The 20,436-nt window shown below is 48.6% G+C and overlaps 1 protein-coding gene across 4 annotated transcripts in view; it reads right to left on the bottom strand.

Moving 5' to 3' along the window:
* Positions 1-524: 524 nt before the first annotated feature.
* The window catches only part of CCNJL (cyclin J like), a 62,813-nt gene continuing 42,901 nt past the window's right edge, over positions 525-20,436 (bottom strand). For 3 of the 4 annotated variants that reach the window (XM_047875759.1, XM_047875737.1, XM_047875749.1), the window contains 3 exons: positions 10,726-11,028; positions 8,739-8,898; positions 5,158-7,247 (listed from right to left, as the gene is read on the bottom strand). In XM_047875759.1, the coding sequence (XP_047731715.1) occupies positions 6,824-7,247; positions 8,739-8,898; positions 10,726-11,028 (887 nt within the window). In that variant the 3' untranslated portion in view covers positions 5,158-6,823. Of the gene's footprint in view, positions 542-5,157; positions 7,248-8,738; positions 8,899-10,725; positions 11,029-20,436 lie in introns of those variants that run through there. The other variant, XR_007155749.1, reaches the window with a different exon arrangement.

Below are 20,436 nucleotides of genomic sequence, written 5' to 3'. Positions count from 1 at the left end.
CAGGAACTTTCAAAAGCATCTTTAAATTTGGATTTATTTCTGAGAGAGAGAGCCAGTGAGTGAGCGGGGAAGGAACACACAGAGAGAGAGAGACACAGAATCCGAAGCAGGCTCCAGGCTCTGAACTGTCAACACACAGCCTGATGCGGGGCTCGAACTCACAAACCGTGAGATCATGACTTGAGCTGAAGTCAGACGCTTAACCCATTCAGCCACCTAGGTGCCCCTGGAGAGCGGTTTTTAAGACCACCACTAGGTGGCGCTCCACCACCCAGTTGTTGCCCTGAGATCACCAAAGTGTGAGTGTATGCTGCTGGTTGGGGCAAGGGGTGGGCAGTGAGATCCTGAGTGATTGGGCTTTTGTGGCCGTGTGTATGTGTCATCTAGGGGTGACATGGCGTTGGAGGTCACATGGGCTCCTCAAGCATTTCTAAATGTGAAACCCATTCCTACCACTCACCCATATTGAGACCTTGAGCCTTCCTCAGCCCCAGTATCGTCATCTGGAAAATGGTGATAATAATATTAGCTCTGGGTGATGCTGTGAGGACAAAAAAAGAATAGGGGGAGTAAGAGAGTATGAGGAAAGTGTCAAGTACAGGCCTTGGAACATAGTAAGTGCTCACCAAACAGCTATTAAGGGACTCTCTTGGTGGTTCTACTGGGAGAATGGGCACACACAGGGTCAGAGCACTTACAGCGGGGAGAAGCGTGCAAACCTGGCTGTGCATGAACATCTCCTGAGGGTCCTGGTAAGAGGATACCGCAGGCTGCACCCCAGACCTGGAGAACTGTCACTGTGAAGTGCTCCCCAGCCAGGCATAACTTTGGAGACTGACTACTCCAGTCCCAATCCTCCCATTTTGCAGAAGGCATGACCTCCTGTGTATCCTGTCCCTTGTATCCCGGGCAAGGGCAGCAGCCTGAAACACTGGTCAGAACTGGCCCAGTTCTTCCTTAGAAGCTAGAGCTTGGTCGGAAGAAGTGAAGCTCAGAGACTCACCTGCATCCCCAAAGAAGGGAGAGGCCCACTTATTCACATTCTTTCTCACAGAACTCACTGTTGAATAATGATACCATATATTCCATGTTTTCTTATCATAAATCTGAAGTGATACCCTTCCCACCTTATAAATGAGTAGACAGAAGTCAGAGTGGAGAGGTGGCTTTTCCCAAGGTCATCTAGCTAAGAGCAGACAAACTCAGACCTCCTGGCCTAATGTTCTGGTCTATATACCAGAAGTAGCATGCTTCCAGCCCAAGAACTACTCTAACTTACGATGTGTTTTATTTGTCTTCTGTTGTGTTAACAATTTTTTTAATTTTTAAATTAAATGAAAAGTTAATAGGTTTCCTAGAGGTTCCTGAAGGTTCCGCAATGTGGAGCTTACACCCTTGAAAGGCAATAATTGACCAGAACGGAGTAGGAGCCATATCCTCTAGGGAGACACTGGTTTCAACACAGTACTGACCACATCACACCCTCTCAATCACCCAGCTGGACTCACTATGTTACCTGCCTGGTCCTGGCGGGCATCTGGACTTGAGACTCCTGCAAAATGCTATGGCCTTTCTGCTGAAATTCAAGTCACAAAAGTCTTCCCTGAGGAACAAAAAATGAGGTGAATGAGGGCTGTTAGATTCTTTCCTAGGCACTTAGGGCCAGGGATTGCCAGAGCCAGCCCAGAGACAGGTTAGGTTCCTCCCCAGGGGATGCTCTGGGAAAGCCCCAAGCCTGCTCCCACCTTCACAGATGGGGTTCAGGGAACTCCTCCCAAATCAGAGCCTGCTGGGGACAGACAGATGGAGCCATAAATCACATTAGCTCGTGGCAGATGTGCGAGAAGCTGTTTCTATATCTCTGTCTGCTGGTGAGTACACTCTGAGAAGGCCTGCCACCCAATACATCAGGAGCATGGACGCCTGGCAACTCTTATGAATCTATATCCATTATTCTGTTATGTATTCCCCACCAGGTGAGTGAGATGGCCTGCTGGGACAGTCACGCCACCTTTCACTCATTCAAAACCCTTGACTGAGGTACTACGAGGCGGCAGGGCAGATTCAGACTGCCTGTTTTTGAATTGTGTCTCCTTCCTTCCCCACTGCTGTCCTCAGGCAAATAACCCGTGTCCCCATTCTCTGATCTGTAAAATATAGCCAGTAACAGTTCCTACCTTGTAGGGTTACTAAGATGGTTACCAAAAATATGAGCAAACGCCTTAGCATAGCACTTTATACATACATAGTAAATGCTGAATAAATGTCAGCTGCTATGATTACTGCCACCACCACCAGGTGATAATATTCTTTATATTCTACTGGGGGGAAAGTAGCTTAGGGCACAGCCATCAAACCAAGTTCACAAACTAAAAAGATCATTTCAAATGGCTTGAACAGCTATGGAGAAAAGGAAGAGTAATGAGTGAGTAGGGTTGTTACAGAGACCTCTTTGGGAGATGACACGGGAGTTGAGGTTTCTTAACCTTGTACTGTTGTTGTTTGGGGCTCGACAGTTCTTATTGTGGAGGCTTTCCTGGGCTGTGGGATGTTGAGCAGCATCCCTGGCCTCTATCCACTGGCCCCCAGCCACCACAGTGGGGACAACCAAATATGTCTCCAGGCATTGCCAAATGTCCTCTAGGGGGCAAAAGTGAGCTCTGCTGAGAATCACTGATCTAAAGGATTAAGGGAGAAGAGTATTCACATGACAGAACAGATGGCTTTGGAGAGATGGACTCTAAACCCAGAGGGCTGTGGAACCTTGACCCCAACCCTAATCCAGGCACTGGTGATGTTAAACCTGAAGGGAAGCCGGTTTTCCTAGGAAAATGGATCTGCATGTCCAAACCTTTCACACAGAAATACTGCATAAAACACAGACAACTAAATATGGAACAAAGTGTAGGTCTGGAACTCAGATGGTGCAGAAATTCAGCCTGGGATGCAGTTTCCTTACTCTCTCTTTTGGGCCCACAATCCAGGGCCTGCACATTCAGTCCTTTATTGGAACTTCAAAGAAAACCTGCATCTGAATCCCTGGGAAGCCAGCTAAAAATGCAGATTCTCAGGCCCCACTCCTCTTGGAGATTTCAGGTCATTCCGCAGCTTGCTTAGGTTTGAAAATCTCTGGACTGAACTAGATGTCAGCCCTGGCAGGGCCTTTAAAGCCACCTCTATGCTTTTCTTTTTGTTTGTTTTTATTTTGAGAGAGAGATAGTACAAGTGGGGGAGGGGCAGAGAGGGAGAGAGAGAGAGAGAGAGAGAGAGAGGGAGAAAAGAGAATCTTAGGCAGGCTCCTCACTGTCAGCGCAAAGCCCAGTGTGGGGCTTGAACTCACGAACCGTGAGATCATGATCTGAGTCGAAATCAAGAGTCAGATGCTCAACCGACTGAGCCACCCAGGCACCTCAATCATCTCTGTTTTTCAAGCTTTCCGAACTACTGCCCAGCATGGGAACTTAGGAAATCTAACACAGAACACCCATGTGTGGGAGAGGTACAAGTGGATCCCTCTGGTTGAAGAAAGGCAGGGGCCCAGGGCCTCTATGGCTCAGTTTCCCTCTAGTGCTTGAAAACTACCCATCAACTCAACCATCTCTATGGTTAACAGGTGGAGAACCTGAAGCCTAAAGACAGAGGCACAGTAAAGTGGGTATTCTTGGTAAACCCAGAATTTGCCTTATTGTCGAGTCCCCAACATCTAGACTAGCTTCCTGCCTTGCCTGACTTGATTATGGCAGATGGAGAGTACTGCCCCCAGCCCAGCCCTGCCTGCCCACACACACGGTTCCCAAACACCTCCTGGGGCTGGACGTCAGCTTCATGCCCTGGGCAGCTCTCCCCACACCTCCCCTTCCTAACTAAAGGCATCTGTGCTTAGTGAGAACCACTCAGCTCCACACGGACACCAGATCTCCAGGATGGCTCTCCTGTAGGAACCTGGGTGGGTAGAGGGCAGGGCTCTCTTCCTGTCAGAAAAGAGTCTGACACTGTCCATAATTGCAGATATATAGCCCATCCATTCTATGATACACATATTTTTACGTGTTAACGTTCCTGAAATAAGAGTACACTATTTAATCAGCAGTAATCTTAAACACTATGTCATGGCTTAGTTGGTGACTTTTTCTTGAATTCTCTCACTGGTGCATAAAATAATGGTACATCTTAAAGTAGACCTTGTGTTTGGCTTTGACATGCTTTATGTTGCTTAATCCTCATGAGAACCCTGTGAAGCAAGTGTTCTCACCCCCATTTTAACAGGTGAGAAGACTAAGGCTCAGAACAGTTGAGTCAACTCCCTCCGGACAGCTAGTAAGTGGTTGTGGTGAATTTTACGTGGTAGCTTGGCTAGGCTATGGTGTGTGGCAGTTCAGATACTAATCTAGATGTTGCTGTGAAGGCATTTTGTAGATGTGACTAACATTTAACAATCAGTAGGCCTTAAGTAAAGGAGACTCCTCTCCACGTGGGTGGGCCTCATCCAGCCAGGTGAAGGCTGTTAAGAGCCAAAAACAGGTTTCCTGGAGAAGGAATTCTGCTACAGAGACTGTAACAGAAATCCTGAGTTTCTGGCTTGCCCTACAGATTTTGGACTCAACTGAAACATCCACTCTTACCCGAATTTCCAGCCTGCTGGCCTGCCCTACAAATTCCTAACTTGTCAGCCCCCACTGTGTGAGCCAATTCCTTAAAATAAATCTCTCTGGGGTGCCTGGGCAGCTCAGTCGGATATACATCCAAATCTTGATTTCGGCTCAGGTCATGATCTCGCAGTTTGAGGGTTTGAACCCCGTGTTGAGCTCTGTGCTGACAGTATGGAGCCTGCTTGGGATTCTTTCTCGTTTGCTCTCTCTCTGCCCTTTCCCGGCTCATGCACACACGTGCTCATTCTCTCTCAAAAATAAATAAACATTAAAACATAGCAAATAAATAAATTTCTCAGATATGATGGGCTGTTTCTCTGGGGAACCCTGACTACTAGCGGTAGGGCAGGGGTGTTAAGCTCTACTCCGGGTGTCCCCAGAGAGGCCCAGCTCCACAGGAGCCAGTCTTGTAGAGCCCACCCCCCCACAGCCTCTCGGCGGGAGCGGAGACACCGACGGGGCTGGCTGAGAGTCGAAGGCCAGGAAAAGAACGGAGACCAGGAGCAGGTGATCTGTTTATTGCAAGACGCCTTCTTCTGCGTGCTGGGCTGGCTGTGAGGCTCTACTGGAGGGCCCTTCACAAGCCCCAGTCCCAGGCCAGACAGACACAACAACTTGGAATCCAAACCAGTCTCACATAAATAGAAGGAGGTTGGCAAAGGAAAAAGAGAAAAGCAACAAACAAACGTGTAGTCTTCCTACACTCATGTGACACAGCGGCACCGGTGCCTTATTCGCGTTACCTCTTCTTATTCTGCTTCCACACCGAAGCCTTCATCTGCTCTGAAAATCACCTTCGGATCCAATTCAGCAGCACACGGCCGCCTTCCTGATAGTCCCCGAGCCAGTCTCCTGCACTGACGGGCAAATAAGCCAAGAAAACCAAGATGGGTTCTTCTTAAAACAAACAAACAAAATGTCTCCGTTGTTCTTTACACCTCCCAGTTCTGATGGGTGAACAGTGTGTCGCCCCGACTCGGAACAAACCAAAAAAACACAACTAGCACAAGCCATGAGTCAGAATAAAAACATATTGCACATGGTTATGAGAGTCTTCCTGAGGGCCCTCTTGCTGTAGGTGCCCAAACACTGGCTTTCGATCCAACCAATTGCTTGCCTGTATTTGTGATATATACCCCTGTCCATGCCCCGCTCCCCGACTCTAGCTGGCACGAAGCAAACATTCCACATTATTAGCCTTCCCTATTAGCCAAACTCACATACCGTAAGCACCTGGTGGAGCGGGGTTAGGGTTGTTGGTTGTAAACCTCTGTCTACCTTTCAACCACTTCTCCTCTGGGTGGCTGTCAAAGTTCTACAGGTGAACACAGCATCCAAGATGTGGAATCTTCTTGAACTGAGAGCCTGGGGAGTTGCTCTCCCCAACTACCTGTTTGTTGTTACAAGCTGGGTCCGAACCTACAGCCCTTGCATGGGACAGGCAGTGTGGCAATCAACATTTTTTCTCTCCTAAGGAATTTTCAAGTATCGTAAAATCCCTGATACACTATGTAAACAAGATATCTTACTGAACAGAAAGCTAGGTCACTTCAGGAAGCAGCAGCATGTGAGATATCTAAAAGGCCTAATAAGGTTTTAGGTCCGACAACAAAGGCAAGACAGCCGGCTGCCGTGCCTCAGAAGGCCGACGCTTAGGCATACACACACACACACAGCTCTTCTGTATGGAGGCAGGGAAAGAGCACCCAATGCGGCACCTGCTGGGGTCCTGAGGATACATCATGCAGTCCCCTTCTTTTTCAGTGTAGCTGCCACTGGCGAGAAGTAAAGAAGTCTTTGATGCTAAAAACCAAACATGCTCGTGGACTGGCAGTCTGCATCCAGTTTCCAGTCTCCTGGCCTCTCACCAAGTCTTTCTCAATTCAGAGGGTCCCTCCTCCAGAGGGTGGTGGCCGAGCCACCCCCTTGCACCCCAGCTACATATGTGGAAGACACTTTCCAGAGGAATGCTCTCGGGGGAGGTTGTCATGGACTGTTTTGCTGGGGGTCAGCTTTATTTAAAAAGAACATGAACCCTCTCCGTTCAAGGGTAACAATGAGGCTCTGTGGGGATGGCCTCCCCACTGCCTCACTCCGCTGAGCTCCCCTCACCTGTGTCCTCGTCCTCTGCCCAGGTGGGTCTCCAAGGGCTCCCTGTGTGGCCCAAAGGTGCCCTATCTGTCGAAACAGCCCGTGGGGAACGCGTGGCTTCCGCTGAAGTAGCTGCTTCCATAGGTGGTGGTGAGGCAGTGCCTGGGCTCAGCTGCGATGGCCATCTGCATGCTGAGGGGCGTGGGGAGGGACACGGGACACACGTCCAGGGGCTGGAGGGTGGGGTACAGGGCATGGAGGGAGGAGCCAGAGCCTCCTGAGAGCAGGCTCCCAGAGCGATGAGCCTGCAGCGAGTCCCGATAGGCCAAGCATAGGTCCTGCACGGGGGTCTGAAATGGCGCCAGGGCTGGTGTCGTCGGCTGGCTCAGGGTGGGGTAGGTGGGTGGCTGGAACAACACCTGGGTGGTGGCAGGGGGCGTGCCAGGCACCATTGCCAAGGCCTGGCTCTTGACCGCAACAGCATCCTTGAAGACATTGTCATAAGCTCTGAAAGGAAAGGACCTAGGTGAGACTTGAGGTCCAAAGCCACAGCAGCAGACACCTGAGGGTGCCCCTCCCTCCCTTGCTAAATGGGATTCGAGATCTGTGTGCTGTGAGCTCAGGGTGGTACCCAGCCCACACCCACTGCCTGTAGCACTGCCTCCCCTGTCCTCTGACTAAACTCAGGCCTCACACCTACACCTGGATCTGCCTCCTACAGAAAACCCCTTCTGATCCCAGACTGTAGCTGTCCCCCCAAGCCTCTGTACTGCCCTATCTCGGCGATCAACCCCCCAGATGATAACTTCTGTGTTACCACCTAGTCCCTTGTGCCGAGCACGAGCTCCAGGGGGAGGGGGCCCTCTGCTCTTGCTCATCACTGCATCCCCAGCATCTGGCACAGGGCCCGGCACTTAGATGAGCACCTCTGCCTTCAAGGCACCTGCAAACAGATCCCAAGCAAGCTGCCCCTGGGGTCTAAGTTTCACCTTTTGGAAAGGGAACCAACAGGTTTATTTCCATAAAAAAAAAAAAAAAAAAAAAAAAGCTTCCCATAAACCTTTTTGAAATAACAAATCTATTAGAGGCTCAGGTAAGACAGAAGCAAAGGGAGGCTGCAGATCTGAGAAGAGGATCATCCCAGAGCCACAACCATGGTGAAGAGGCAGGGCTGGTGGCCAAGAATCTGGGGGCACCTATCTGCACTCAGACCAGACCATATGCTCTGTTTCTGGGCACCTTCTACAAGCAAAGATTTTAAAACAAGGCCCAGAGAGCAGGGCAGACAGTTCACACAGGGATGAGACAAAGGCAGCTACTGGCACAGCTTCCCATATCAGGAGGCTGAGAGGCAGCTCTCCAGGGGCCTGGCCCCATGGTCAGTAGGGCCAGCATCGAGAAGATGCTGCCATATGCTGGGGGGAAGAGGGATGGGCAGCAGCCAGGCTGGGGTTCTCTGTCCTGTCTCCTCCTTGTGGTCACCAGTGAACACCTGCACCTTCAATATCAGTTTCATGGTGTTGGGTCTGTGCTGCCTCTTTGTACCCTCTCTGATACACTGAACATGTCCTCACCAAGCTTCCCAGGGACCCTTGCGAGGAGGCCATGGCCTCTTATGTAGCTGGCTAAGAGGTCAGCTTTGTGGCCACATCTGATCAAAGTAGCTGATTATAAGTCTCTCAGTGTAATCACCCATAAGACTGACTGGCACACGGGGATTCAGAGCAAACAGCCCAGACACTCAGAAGGATGTGTCCATCACCTTCTCTTCTCCCCACCTCCTTGACCTTAAAATCACAAATTCAAAGCTACCCAAAATAGGAAGGACCAACTCTGCAAACCTCATTCTATCAGGAGTCACAATGGCTCACTTCCTGTGAGACACTAGCTCAGGGAACTACCCTAACCCTCTGACTTTGAGAGATCTCCTGAGGTGGGTCTCCAGAGCAAGTGCCTCGATTATTTTGGAAACAAAGAAAGATCAGGGATGGAACTTACACCAGCAGGATTTCAATGCATGTGCTGAGATGTTCCAGAGAGTAATTTGAGATCCTCTGTAGGTCTCTGGTCCAGTAGGGGGAAAGCTGAAGGCAAATCCTGGAGGCCCCAACGCAGGCTGCGGCCACCACAGAAGGCTGGAATTTGTAGAAAATATGATCTGAAAGAGAATCACAGAAGTCGGCTTCATAGAGCCTCACTCTGGAGTCCCAGTGGCCCTCCTTCCTGCCTTGTGCTTCCTGAGAACTGGCAGACAAGTGATTAGGTTCAAGGCTGTTCATTGCTGAATACACACACAAGATGAAAAATTAGAAACAGTATGAAGTTCCATTCCTGAATCTTAAACACCTTGGCTCTCGGTCTGGGATTTCTGGTGTCAGCCTAGAGTAATGATTTTTCAAAATTTCGCCCTAACTTCTGGGGGGCTGCGAGGGGCTTGCTGATGGGCTACAAAGAGAACCACAAAACATGTGTCTCTTCTTTGGCTGTTAGTGGCGAATGACACAGCATTTCAAAAGCTTCTGTTATGGGGCATGACTACAGGCTACTTATTGATGGTAACAAAGCCTGGCTTACAGTAAGCACCCAATAAAAATTTGTTGAATGAATAAATGGTCACAAACATTTGATATACATAACTAAAACCAGCACCTGACTTAGTTTATGGAGGAATCTTCCCCCACCTCAGCTTTTCTGACATATGATTGGCAAATAAAAAAACTATGCACATTTAAGGTGCACAACATGATCTTCTGGTATATGTATATGTTGTGAAATGAATCTTAATGTCCTACTAAGATATCTGGCAACATGGCAAAGTCTGGCACTACTTATGTGCAAAGGCCAACTGTTCAAATTTCCACTCTTTGTGTGAATGACACTGGTTATTTGTGCATTATCATCCTGTCTTACATTGTTTATGATTTTTGGTAACTTCCACATTTGCCTGTGAAAGTCTGAGTCAAGGCAGGTGGCATTACAGTTACAGGCACAGTTACAGAGTCAGATGCCTCAGATTCAAATCTTAGCAATGACCTTGGGTAAGTTACTTCACCTCTTGAGCATCAGTTGAGGAAACGGATTGGTAAAACAGGAATAACAGAAGTGATTTTCATGTGGAGTCATTGTGAAATTCAATGACATAATATACATAAAGCATTACAATAAGGTGCCTGGCACATGGTACATGCTCAATTAATGCCTGATATTGTAATTGTTTATATTGGTTTTTTAAATTTTTTTAATGTTTTTATTTTATTTTTGAGAGAAAGAGACACACAGTGAGAGCAGGGGAGGGGCAGAGATGGAGACGAACCTGAAGCAGGCTCCAGACTCTGAGCTGTCAGTGCAGAACCCAACATGGGGCTTGAACTCACAGACTGCAAGACCATGCCCTGAGCCAAAGTCAGACACCCAACCGACTGAGCCACCCGGGTGCCCCTGTAACTGTTTACATTGTTACTTGGGACCATTTTGGTTTGTGGTGGGTTACTGGGTATTGTATCAACAGTATTTCTGACCTGGTATTTTACCTAGTACCTAGATATTAAGACAATGGGAAGAGTGGGATTCACATGAGGTCCCCAAACAGGGTAACTTTATTGCTGAACTTTATTACTAAAACATACCCCCTCCCCCACCCTATCTGTACGACGACTGCTCTTCCAAAATGACCTACTTGCAAATCTCTCCCATTTGGATCACTTGGAATGTTCCAGGTTACTGTAAGAAAAACTACCAGGTGATCAGTAAGTTTGTAGGGTGCCGGCTGCCTGTATGTATATCAGCTGCTTTATTTCTCCTTTACATGGTGTTGGCAGTACTTTGGGAGAATCCTAGCTCCTTCTCTGTGTATCCCCTGAGAAGTGGGAGTGATCTGGGTGGATGGGCCCCAGTCAGCAAGGACTCCCTGGGTGGACATGCCTCTCAGATCCCAGCCTCTGTGTGTGGGGGGAAGGGGCTACCAGGTCCCGACGTCGGGCCGCACCTTGCAGGGTAACCTCTAGGAAGTAGTGGGCATACTCCTTGAGGCACTCTTTGGTCTTGCGGGGGCAGGTGGCGGGCCAGCTGTGGCAGTGCCGATCCTTCTGGCTGACGGAGGCTGAGAGGTAGTAGTCCAGAAAGTGGGCGGGCGTGGGCAGGCAGAGGTTCCAGCTGAAGGCTTCCAGGAGCAGCAGCTCTGTGCTGAGCAGCTCCTTCTTGGTGAGGGTGAAGTTCTGGCCGTTCAGGACCCTTGTACTGTTTATCTGCTCCAGCTTGGGCACGTGGTCTTCCCTGTCCTCGAACTTACCTGCAGGAGAAGCAGACGTTACTGGAAGACAGCACTTGCCTGCACCCAGGAAGCAAAGGCCCACCTCACGGTGCCTGGACAGTGCTGGCATGGAGCACAGAGAGCCAAAAGGCCCCACTGCCAAGCGACTAAAAACACACATTTTGGATCTGCCAACCCTGCGCTTAAATCCCCAAGTCATCATGTCCAGCTGTGTGATTGTGCACAGGTGATTGTGCACAGAGGCCTTTCCATGCCTCAGTTCCCTCATCTATAAAATGGAACCTAAGGGTTTTGTCAGATACAACAAGAAAATGCACACCACGTGTTCAGACCAGCATGTGGAACAAAGAAGGCACTCCATGGCAGTTAGAAACAGCAGTGAGGGCCTGGAGGATGAGGGAGCCCTCTCTCCACTCCTGCCTGGTCCTCACTAACACAATGTCAGGACTGGTCATGGGGTCAGACAGCCATAGTCAGAATGACCTTGCAAATTTGATCCTGTCCCCCCACATACAGAAAAGCCCCTCAATGGCTCTCCACTGTCCTCAGTACTGGGTTCAAACCCTGTCAATAGCTTTTCAGCTTGGATTCCCTCAGAAACAGTTTGCTTAGGAGGTGAGCCTAGGAAAGACTGGTAAGTGGGAGAAGACAGGAAAGGGAGGAAAGCCAGAAAGGGAACATGATCTTGAAGTTATCCGTACCCCTGTGTTCACTGCAGCATTAATTACAATAGCCAAGACTGAGAAACAACCTGAGTATCCACTGATGAATGGACAAAGAAAACACGGTATTTATATACAATAGAATAATATTCAGCCATACAAAGAAGGAAATCCTGCCATTTGCGACAACATGGATAAACCTTCAGGGCATTATGCTAAGTGAAATAAATCAGGCAGAGAAAGACAAATACTGCATGATCTATCTCACTTACATGCAGAATCTGAAAGAGCCAAACTCAAAGGTACAAAGAACTGACTGGTGACTACCAGAGGCAGGGATGGCGGAAACTTGTGAAGGGGGTCAAAAGGTACAAACTTCCAGCTATAAATTGGCCCCGGGGATGTAAGGTACAGTATGGTGACTAGTTAACAATGCTGTACTGTGTATTTGACAGCTGCTAAGAGAGATCTTAAAAGTTCTTATCATTAGAAAAACATTTGTAACTGTGTGAGATGATGGATGTCAACTAAACTCACATGCGTACAATAGGTACATATATCAAGTCATTTTTATACACTTGAAAACTAACATGACATTATGTGTCAATTACATCTTAATGCAACTGGGGTGGGGGTAACACTATGGACTTCTGAGGTGAGGCTTTAAAGAGGCCATGCAACTCCCACCTTCTTCCTCCCTTGGAGTGCCATGCTGAGACCATCATGTAAGGAAGCAAGCCTAGCCTGCTGGAGGTGGAGAGGCCACAAGAACAGAGGAACCCAGGTGATAGCCAGCGCCAACTCTCAGACATGAGAACGAGACCATCCAGAACCTTCTAGTCCAGCCCCTCCAGCGCTGTTTGAATGAGCATAGGTGAAACCAGCAGAGGAAACCCCATGCAACCCACATTGCTGTTTTTTTGTTTTGTTTTTTAGTGTTTATTTATTTATTTTTAAGAGAGAAAGAGGAGGGAGGAGCAGAGAGACAGAGGGTGAGAGAGAATCCCAAGTAGGCTCCGGCTCTGAGCTGGAGCCCCTCCGACGTGGGGCTCGAACTCACAAACCAGGAGATCATGCCCTAAGCTGAAGGCTCGTTGCTTATCCGACTGGGCCACTCAGGCTTCCCACATATCACTGTTGTTTAAATCACCAAGTTTAGGGATGATTTGTTTGGCAGGAATAGATAACTGGGATATACTCATATCCATGGGCAGTGGCAAAAAGATGTGAAACCCCACAAACAGGCACGTCACACGGCTCAGAAGGTTCCTCTGAAGGAACAATGAGTAAATACCGGAAGATCCTGGAAATAAATGCCATGAAATAAAGCCACATAGAGTTAGATACAAACAAAAATTAAACACGAGTCTTGAGTTATCTTCAAGGGTCAAGGGAACTGAGGTATTTACAGAACAATCCCCAGCGGTCACCAGTGGTGGAGAGCTCCAGTGGCAGCTCCCACTGGGGAAAGCTCTGCAGGTGGGGCGGCTACAGGCCCCCCAGCCTAAACCCACCTCACCCTGAGGAAACCACGCACACCTGGCTGAGGCCTCTGTCACTGCACTCTCCGAAAGCCCCGTGCCCCCCTTCCCCATGAGCCTTCATCTACACAGCCTGGATCACCCTTCCCCTTCCCCTGTTCACTCTGCCAACCTCTCCCCACCCTTCACCCTTGAAAGCCTTCCCCGACCACTGTCCTTGTTCTGGCCAAGCCCCACGGTGATCCCTGAGGCCTGGCTTTGGTGTGGTCGCCCGTAGCCTCCGAGCCCAGCCTAAGCAGGAGCAGAACACTGCTGAGTGAGTGTTGGAAGAGGCGGTGGGGTGGCCCAGCTGAGCTCAGAGAGCATGTGACAAAGGGTCCGCACACCTGTGCACAACTGTGAGTACCCTGTGACCCAGTTCTCACCAGACTTTCATGCTTCTTAGGAGAGATGAGGAAGTAGCCGCTTCAGACTGCCTTACAGCAGATACAACACATTTCTCAGGAAGGCCTCAAAAAATGTCCCCAAGAGGGGCACCTGGGTAGCTCAGTTGGTCAAGTGTCTGACTTTGGCTCAGGTCACGATCTCACAGTTTGGAAGCTGGAGCCCCGTGTCAGGCTCTGTACTGACAGCTCAGAGCCTGGAGACGGCTTCACAGTCTGTTTCTCCCTCTCTCTGCCCCTCCCCCACTCATGCTCTGTCTCTCTCAAAAAACAAAAAAAATGTCAAAAAAGTGTCACCAAGAAATGAAACATTGGACTCTGGGAAGCCAGTGTCTCTATTTTCTCTGCAAGCTTTAAAAGAGTCCACTAAATGGGCAAAGATGGTGTGATGTGAGGCTCTGGTCTTTGATGGGCAGGAACTGAGCAAGTGGAAATATACAAAACAGCAAAGAGTGGAGACTGATGGCTGACCGACTCCTAGGCAGCTTACAGCCACCCCAGCGCCTCGGCTGCTGGAGCCCTTATCCAGCAGGGCCTAAGCCTGGCACAGCACCGCCTCCACAGCTCACACCTTCCCTGGTCTTGCACACATGGGCAACTCAGGCAAGACAGGCAAGATCAATGCTGTCCAAGGCGGGAGAGCCTCCTGTATGGCTGGAAATCCTGGGGTGGGGAGGGCTGACCAGGCCTCTCCAGCCCCCACACCCTCCCTAAATGCAGGACCTCTCCTCCGGCTGGGATTGCTCATCCCTTCACTCACCTTCCTGTGTGTCATCCAGCGGTCGGTTCAGAGGCCACTGGCTGTCATTAAGGCACTTCTCATGCTCAGATTGCTTAATATCAAGTATTGATATTAATGGCTAGCACCTGACCAATAGGTCATTAATGGGCCTAAGCCCATGAGGACAGGAACCGTGTCTGACCCATTTGCAGCTGTGCCCCCAGGTCCCAGCACGGTGCCTGATACAGAGTAGCTGCCCAATGAATATTCGTTCAAAGAATGAATGATATTCTCTTTCTTGTTTTGTTTTGTTTTGTTTTGTTTTGTTTTGTTTTGTTTTGAGAGAGCGTGAGCAGGGGAGGGGGCAAAGTGGAAGAGAGAGAGAGAGAGAGAGAGAGAGAGAGAGAATCTTTTTCTTTAAGTTTACTTATTTTGAGAGAGTGAGAGAGGGTCAGAGAAAGAGGGGGAGAGACAGAATTGCAGACAGGCTCAGTGCTGGCAGTGCAGAGCCCATTGTGGGGCTTGAACCCCACGAATCTGAGATCATGACCCAAGCCAAAACCAAGAGTAGGATGCTTAACTGACTGAGCCACCCAGGTGCCCTGTGAGGGGGGAGAGAGGGAGGGAGGGAAGGCTCCACATTCAGCACAGAGCCCGAGGTGGGACTAGATCTCATGACAGTGAGATCATGACCTGGGCTGAAATCAAGAGTCAGACTCTTAACAGACTGACCCACCTAGGCGCCCAGGTACTCTGTTGATAGTTGAATTTAGGGCCATTTAAATTGTTCTCCGATGATATCAGATTATCTATATTCCCTAATTTTTTCTCCCATGATCATATATTCTTTGTACAACTTAAAAAGAAAAAATTTTCTTGCAAAGTTGTCCAATTTTACCTGAACCTTGTGCCGAACTAAGCCAACACTGTTAGCAGGCACTCAGTAGATACAAGTAGATACAAGTGCTCTTTTCTTCCCCAGGGCAGAAGGTGGCAAGGTGAAGGTCACAGCCCAGCAAAAACATGCATCATACTCAGGGTGGCATTAAGACTCTTCCACACCATTTCTGGCAGCCAGCAATCTATTCTAACTGGCAGATGTGCTCAGTGAGATTAGTTTCCTCCCTGCCCTCAGAGCTTTTCAAACCTTTCAGAGCTCTGCCTTTTTCCCAGCCACCAGGCCCAAGAGGATTAGCCTCAAATGGAAGGGGCTATGGATTACTGAAGAATCTGAATTCACCTGCTCCCCAGGCTGGAGAAGCTTCTTGGGGACCCACCACACGGTGGGCCAGGGCCAGGCAGAGTGGGGTCTGAATCCTCAGAGTTGGCGCTGGACCTAAGAGCACCAAACTCCACAGACCGTTTGTTTCCTGTTTAGGAATATGCCCCCCATGGAGATGAAATGGCCACGCAGAATGGGAAGTGCTTCAGTAGTACCCAACACACACACATGGGCAGTCTTCATGCTGGGTTGGGCACTGGATCCTCCCAGGCAGGTTGCATTCGGATCCCCAGAAGCTCAGAGAACTTAGCTCCACACATCTAGGAACGACCTTACAGTCCCTGCTCTTAATTGCTGGCCAGCAGACCCCAGCTTAGCAACTATTCCCAAGCACAATACATTTCACAGCCAGAAAAGATTTTATGAGTTTCCTGGTGTTGCACGTGCCTGGCAGACATTTCCTCCCCTCCTCCCATGACTGTGAGCAGGCCAGCCTTTTGTCCCCATTGCTGCAACCAAGCACCGCCACTCAGCTGCCTGCTCCTTATCGACAAGCTGCACTGACGACAGATGCCTGGAAGTCTTCAGGCAGGTCCCATGGGAGGTGTGGGGGACAGAAGTCCAAATCTTTCCAAGTCACACCAGAGCCACAGACTCTCTTCAACTCCTTTAATGTACTTTTTGTTTGGAAATTTTTCAAATACACAGAAAAGATTAAATAATGAACACAGAGGACCCTTCAGCCAGATTCACCAACTGCTGACTTAGAGCCACATTTATTCCGTGTGTGTGTGTGTGTGTGTGTGTGTGTGTGTGTGTGTGTGTGTGTATAAATACTGAATTTGCCGGACTATTTCTTTTTTAAAAATTTTTCTTTTAATGTTTGTTTATTTTTGAGACAGAGAAAGACAGAGCATGAACGGGGGAGGGGCAGAGAGAGAGGGAGACACAGAATCTGAAGCAGGCTTCAGGCTCTGAGCTGTCAGCACAGAGCCCGATGCGGGACTCGAAGTCAGAAGCTCAACCGACTGAGCCACCCAGGCGCCCCTTGCTGGACCATTTTTAATGAAGTTGCAGATGTGACAAGCCAGCCCTGGACAGTGTACAGCCCTGAAGTCATTTTCCTACATAATCATGATGCCATTACCAATTCTAAGAACATCAGGATTAATGCAATAACATTCTTTTCTTTCAAAAAAATTTTTTATTATTATGTTTATTTATTTTGAGAGAGAGAGAGAGAGACAGAGACAGAGTGCGAATGAGGGAGGGGCAGAGAGAGAGGGAGACACAGAATCCAAAGCAAGGCTCCAGGCTCTGAGCTGTCAGCACAGAGCCTGACGCGGGTCTCAAACCCATGAGTGTGAGATCATGACCTGAGTCAAAGTCGGATGCTCAACTAACTGAGCCACCCAGGCGCCCCTCTTTCCTTTTTTTAAAAAAAAAAAAATTTTTTTTAATGTTTATTTATTTTTGAGACAGAGAGAGACAGAGCATGAACAGGGGAGGGTCAGAGAGAGAGGGAGACACAGAATCAGAAGCAGGCTCCAGGCTCTGAGCTGTCAGCACAGAGCCCGACTCGGGGCTCGAACTCACAGACCGTGAGATCATGACCTGAGCCGAAGTCGGATGCTTAACCGACTGAGCCACCCAGGCGCCCTCCTTTTTTTTTTTTTTTTTTTTTAAGTAAGCTCCACACCCAGCATGGAGCTTGAACTCACGACCCTGAGCAATCAAGGGTTGCATGCTCCACTGACTGAGCCAGCCAGGTGCCTGGCAATAACATTTTCTAATATTCAATCTACATTTGACTTCCCCTAAGGTGCCCCAAATGTCTTTTATTATAACCTTTGTTTTTTTTGGATCCAGGTTCAACAAAGCTCACACATGGTGTCCCCTTATATCTTTGAGTCCCATTCTTTGTTTTTCATGACACTGACTCTAGATAAACCCAGGCCAGTTTTCTTCTAAAATGTCCTATATTTTGGGAGCACCTGGCTGGCTCAGTTAGTAGGGCATGCAATTCTTGATCTCAGGGTCATGAGTTCAAGCCCCACATTGGGCCTAGAGACTACTTAAAAAAAATGTCCCATATTCTGGACTGTTTCCTCATGATAAAACAGTTTGGGCAAGGAAACTACAGAGGTGATGTTTTGTCCTTCTTACCGGATCACATCAGGAGTTATATAACGTCAGTTTGTCCCGGCAATAGCGATGCTACGTTTGATCGCTTGGTTAAGGTGGTGACACCAGATCTCTCCATTTTAAAGGTACCATTTTCCTGTGAAATTAATAAGTAATCTGTGAGGTGACGCCTTCAGACTCTCTGAATATCCTGTTTCCCAACAACCTTTATTTTTTAAGTTTATTTATTTAGAGAGAGACAGAGACAGCATAAGCAGGGGAGGGGCAGAGAGAGAAGGAGAAGAGAGAGAATCCCACGCAGACTCCACACTGTCAGCACAGAGCCCAATGGGGGCTCGAACCCACGAAACTGTGAGATCATGACCTCAGCCCAAACCGAGAGTCAGACGCTTAACCCACGAGCCACCCAGGCATCCCCCCACCAAACTTTAACTCAATGATTTGGCGTCCAGGAAGAATTCTTTCCTGAATAAGTAAGTAATTACACTGGGGTTGAAAAAGAATTTTTAACAATTCTATCATTCTATCTACATTTTTCTTTTTGGATGTTTACATTGTTCCCAATTTGACCAGTGGGAGCCCTATCATCATACTTACAAGATTAAAAAAAAATCCTAAAACTACTGAAGCGCTCAGCCTGGGTCTGCAGCCAGGCACAGACACATGAACCCTTAGTGTAGGTGACAGTGGTGAAACCTGCAAATAATGCCCTACAAGACCCTTTGCACACCCGGCTGACCGGGTCCTCTTGCTACTCTGATGCACAGACAACCGGGAGAGCCCCAGCCATTCCTGGCATGTCACACAATTACTGGACTGACCACCACAAGTCCAGCCAAGTGGGCTGACTCAACCAAAGTGGCAAGACACTGTCAGTCCAGCAAGCCTCAGGAGGAACTCTCACAGACTGGCTTTTTTTTCCTTTTCTTTTTTTAATAGCATTTTTGTTTGTTGTGGTAAAATGCACATAACATAAAATTCACCATTTTAACCATACAGTTCAGTGGCATTCAGTACATTCACATTGTTGTGCAACCAATCACGAGAACTCTTCTCATCTTGCAACACGGAAACTGTACACCCATGAAACCCAGTAACTCACTGTCCCTGTGCCCCCTCCTCTGGTAACCACCATTCCATTTTCTGTCTCTATGAACAGACTACTCTAAAGACTGGCTTTTCTTCTTATACCTATGGTCCTAGCATTCAAGCCTTCACCAGACCAAACAGGATTCCTGACTTTGCTGAATTAGGGCTGAGAGAAACAGTACCTTTAACTGCTTAAAAAAATGTTTTATTTTAGGGCCACCTGGGTGGCTCAGTTGGCTAAACGTCTGACTCTTGATTTCGGCTCAGGTCATGATCTCACGGTTTGGGAGTTTGAGTCCTGCATTGGGCTCCGTGCTGACCACACAGGACCTGCTTGGGATCCTCTGTCCCTCCCCCAATTCACACTCTTCCTCCCTCTCAAAAATAAATACATAAACTTTAAAAAGGTTTTATTTTGGAAAAATTAAAATACCAAAAAAAAAAAGAGATGTTCTAACGAACCCCTAAGAATACATCACCCATCTCCAACAATCATCAACCTTTATACTGCCTTCAGAAAAATTCCTAAACAAAACGGTGCAGAGTAGGATTCTATAAAAAGTCAGTGCCGCCCTATCTGTGATGTCCAGGCCCAGGGCTGCTCACACACTACTACACAGTCTGCTTCACGTACTGCTTGCTGTGAACTCCCCCATAGACAGCCCTTCATGCCCAGCAAGACACCTCTTTACACACTCATCCGGGGTTACCTGCTGCCCATTCAGGAGCTACACTGAGGCTCAGGGATGAGGCCACAGTTTCCTGGCTAAAGAAAACCAGGTTTTAAAGCAACAGCTGGTTCCTCTTCTTCCCTAAAGAAATGCAACGCTTTTAAAAACAGGCAAAGCTACTGTTCCCCAAGAAGGGCCATTCCCCTATTTTAAAGTTTTCCCCTCTCTTTTACCTGAGAAAGAGAAAAAATGTGAATAGGAACTGAGGCCCCATGGCTGCCCCACACCCCTCAGGAGCCCTCTGTCCTACTGTCAGGTGCTGATGGTAAAGGGAGGTGAGGGAGGCAGGTCAGGGGATAAAGGGCCACTCCACTGGCTTCCCAGCCTTGCCTGGCCCTCCGGGTAGGCCTGGTATCTTTGGAGGTGACTGTGGGAAGGACCAGGCAGTAGATAGAGATGGCTGGAGCCAAAGAGGAAACAGGAAGCTGTGGTGGAGAGCTTTCTCCCAGTACCCAGGGGAGGAAGTATGGGCCCATTTGTTCCCAGGCAGGACCAGGCTGAATGGAGACTTTTCTGATGCTAATTCTTTCTTCCTCAGATTCTTCCTTCCTTGGGGGAGAGAAGTGGCTATCAGGAGAGACATATATTTAACGTGAGCTGAGAATATTTAATGCGGGCTGAGAATGTTGTGACCCAGGGGAGCCCAGATTCTGGGGGAGGTTCTCATTGGAAACAGGTTGAGAATGCCCTCTCCAATATCATGTGTGATTTCGGGCCATCACTTAGAAACCCATACCTCAAAGAGTGGTAGGGAGGCTCAGGAGATAGCACAAGTAACGTGACTGGCACAGATCCTAGGACAAAGAAAGTACTCCATAAACGACAGCAGCTGCTGTTCTATGATTTATGGAACATGGTACTTATTCTTTGCACCCCAGACCCAGGATCTTCTTCTCAAGTCCTGTTAGGTAAGTACGGATGAACCAAAGTTG

Source organism: Prionailurus viverrinus, chromosome A1 (assembly GCF_022837055.1).
Source record: "Prionailurus viverrinus isolate Anna chromosome A1, UM_Priviv_1.0, whole genome shotgun sequence".
Taxonomy (NCBI): Eukaryota; Metazoa; Chordata; class Mammalia; order Carnivora; family Felidae; genus Prionailurus; species Prionailurus viverrinus.
The sequence above is the reverse complement of the archived record's forward strand: the minus strand, read 5'-3'. Positions and strand labels throughout refer to the sequence as shown.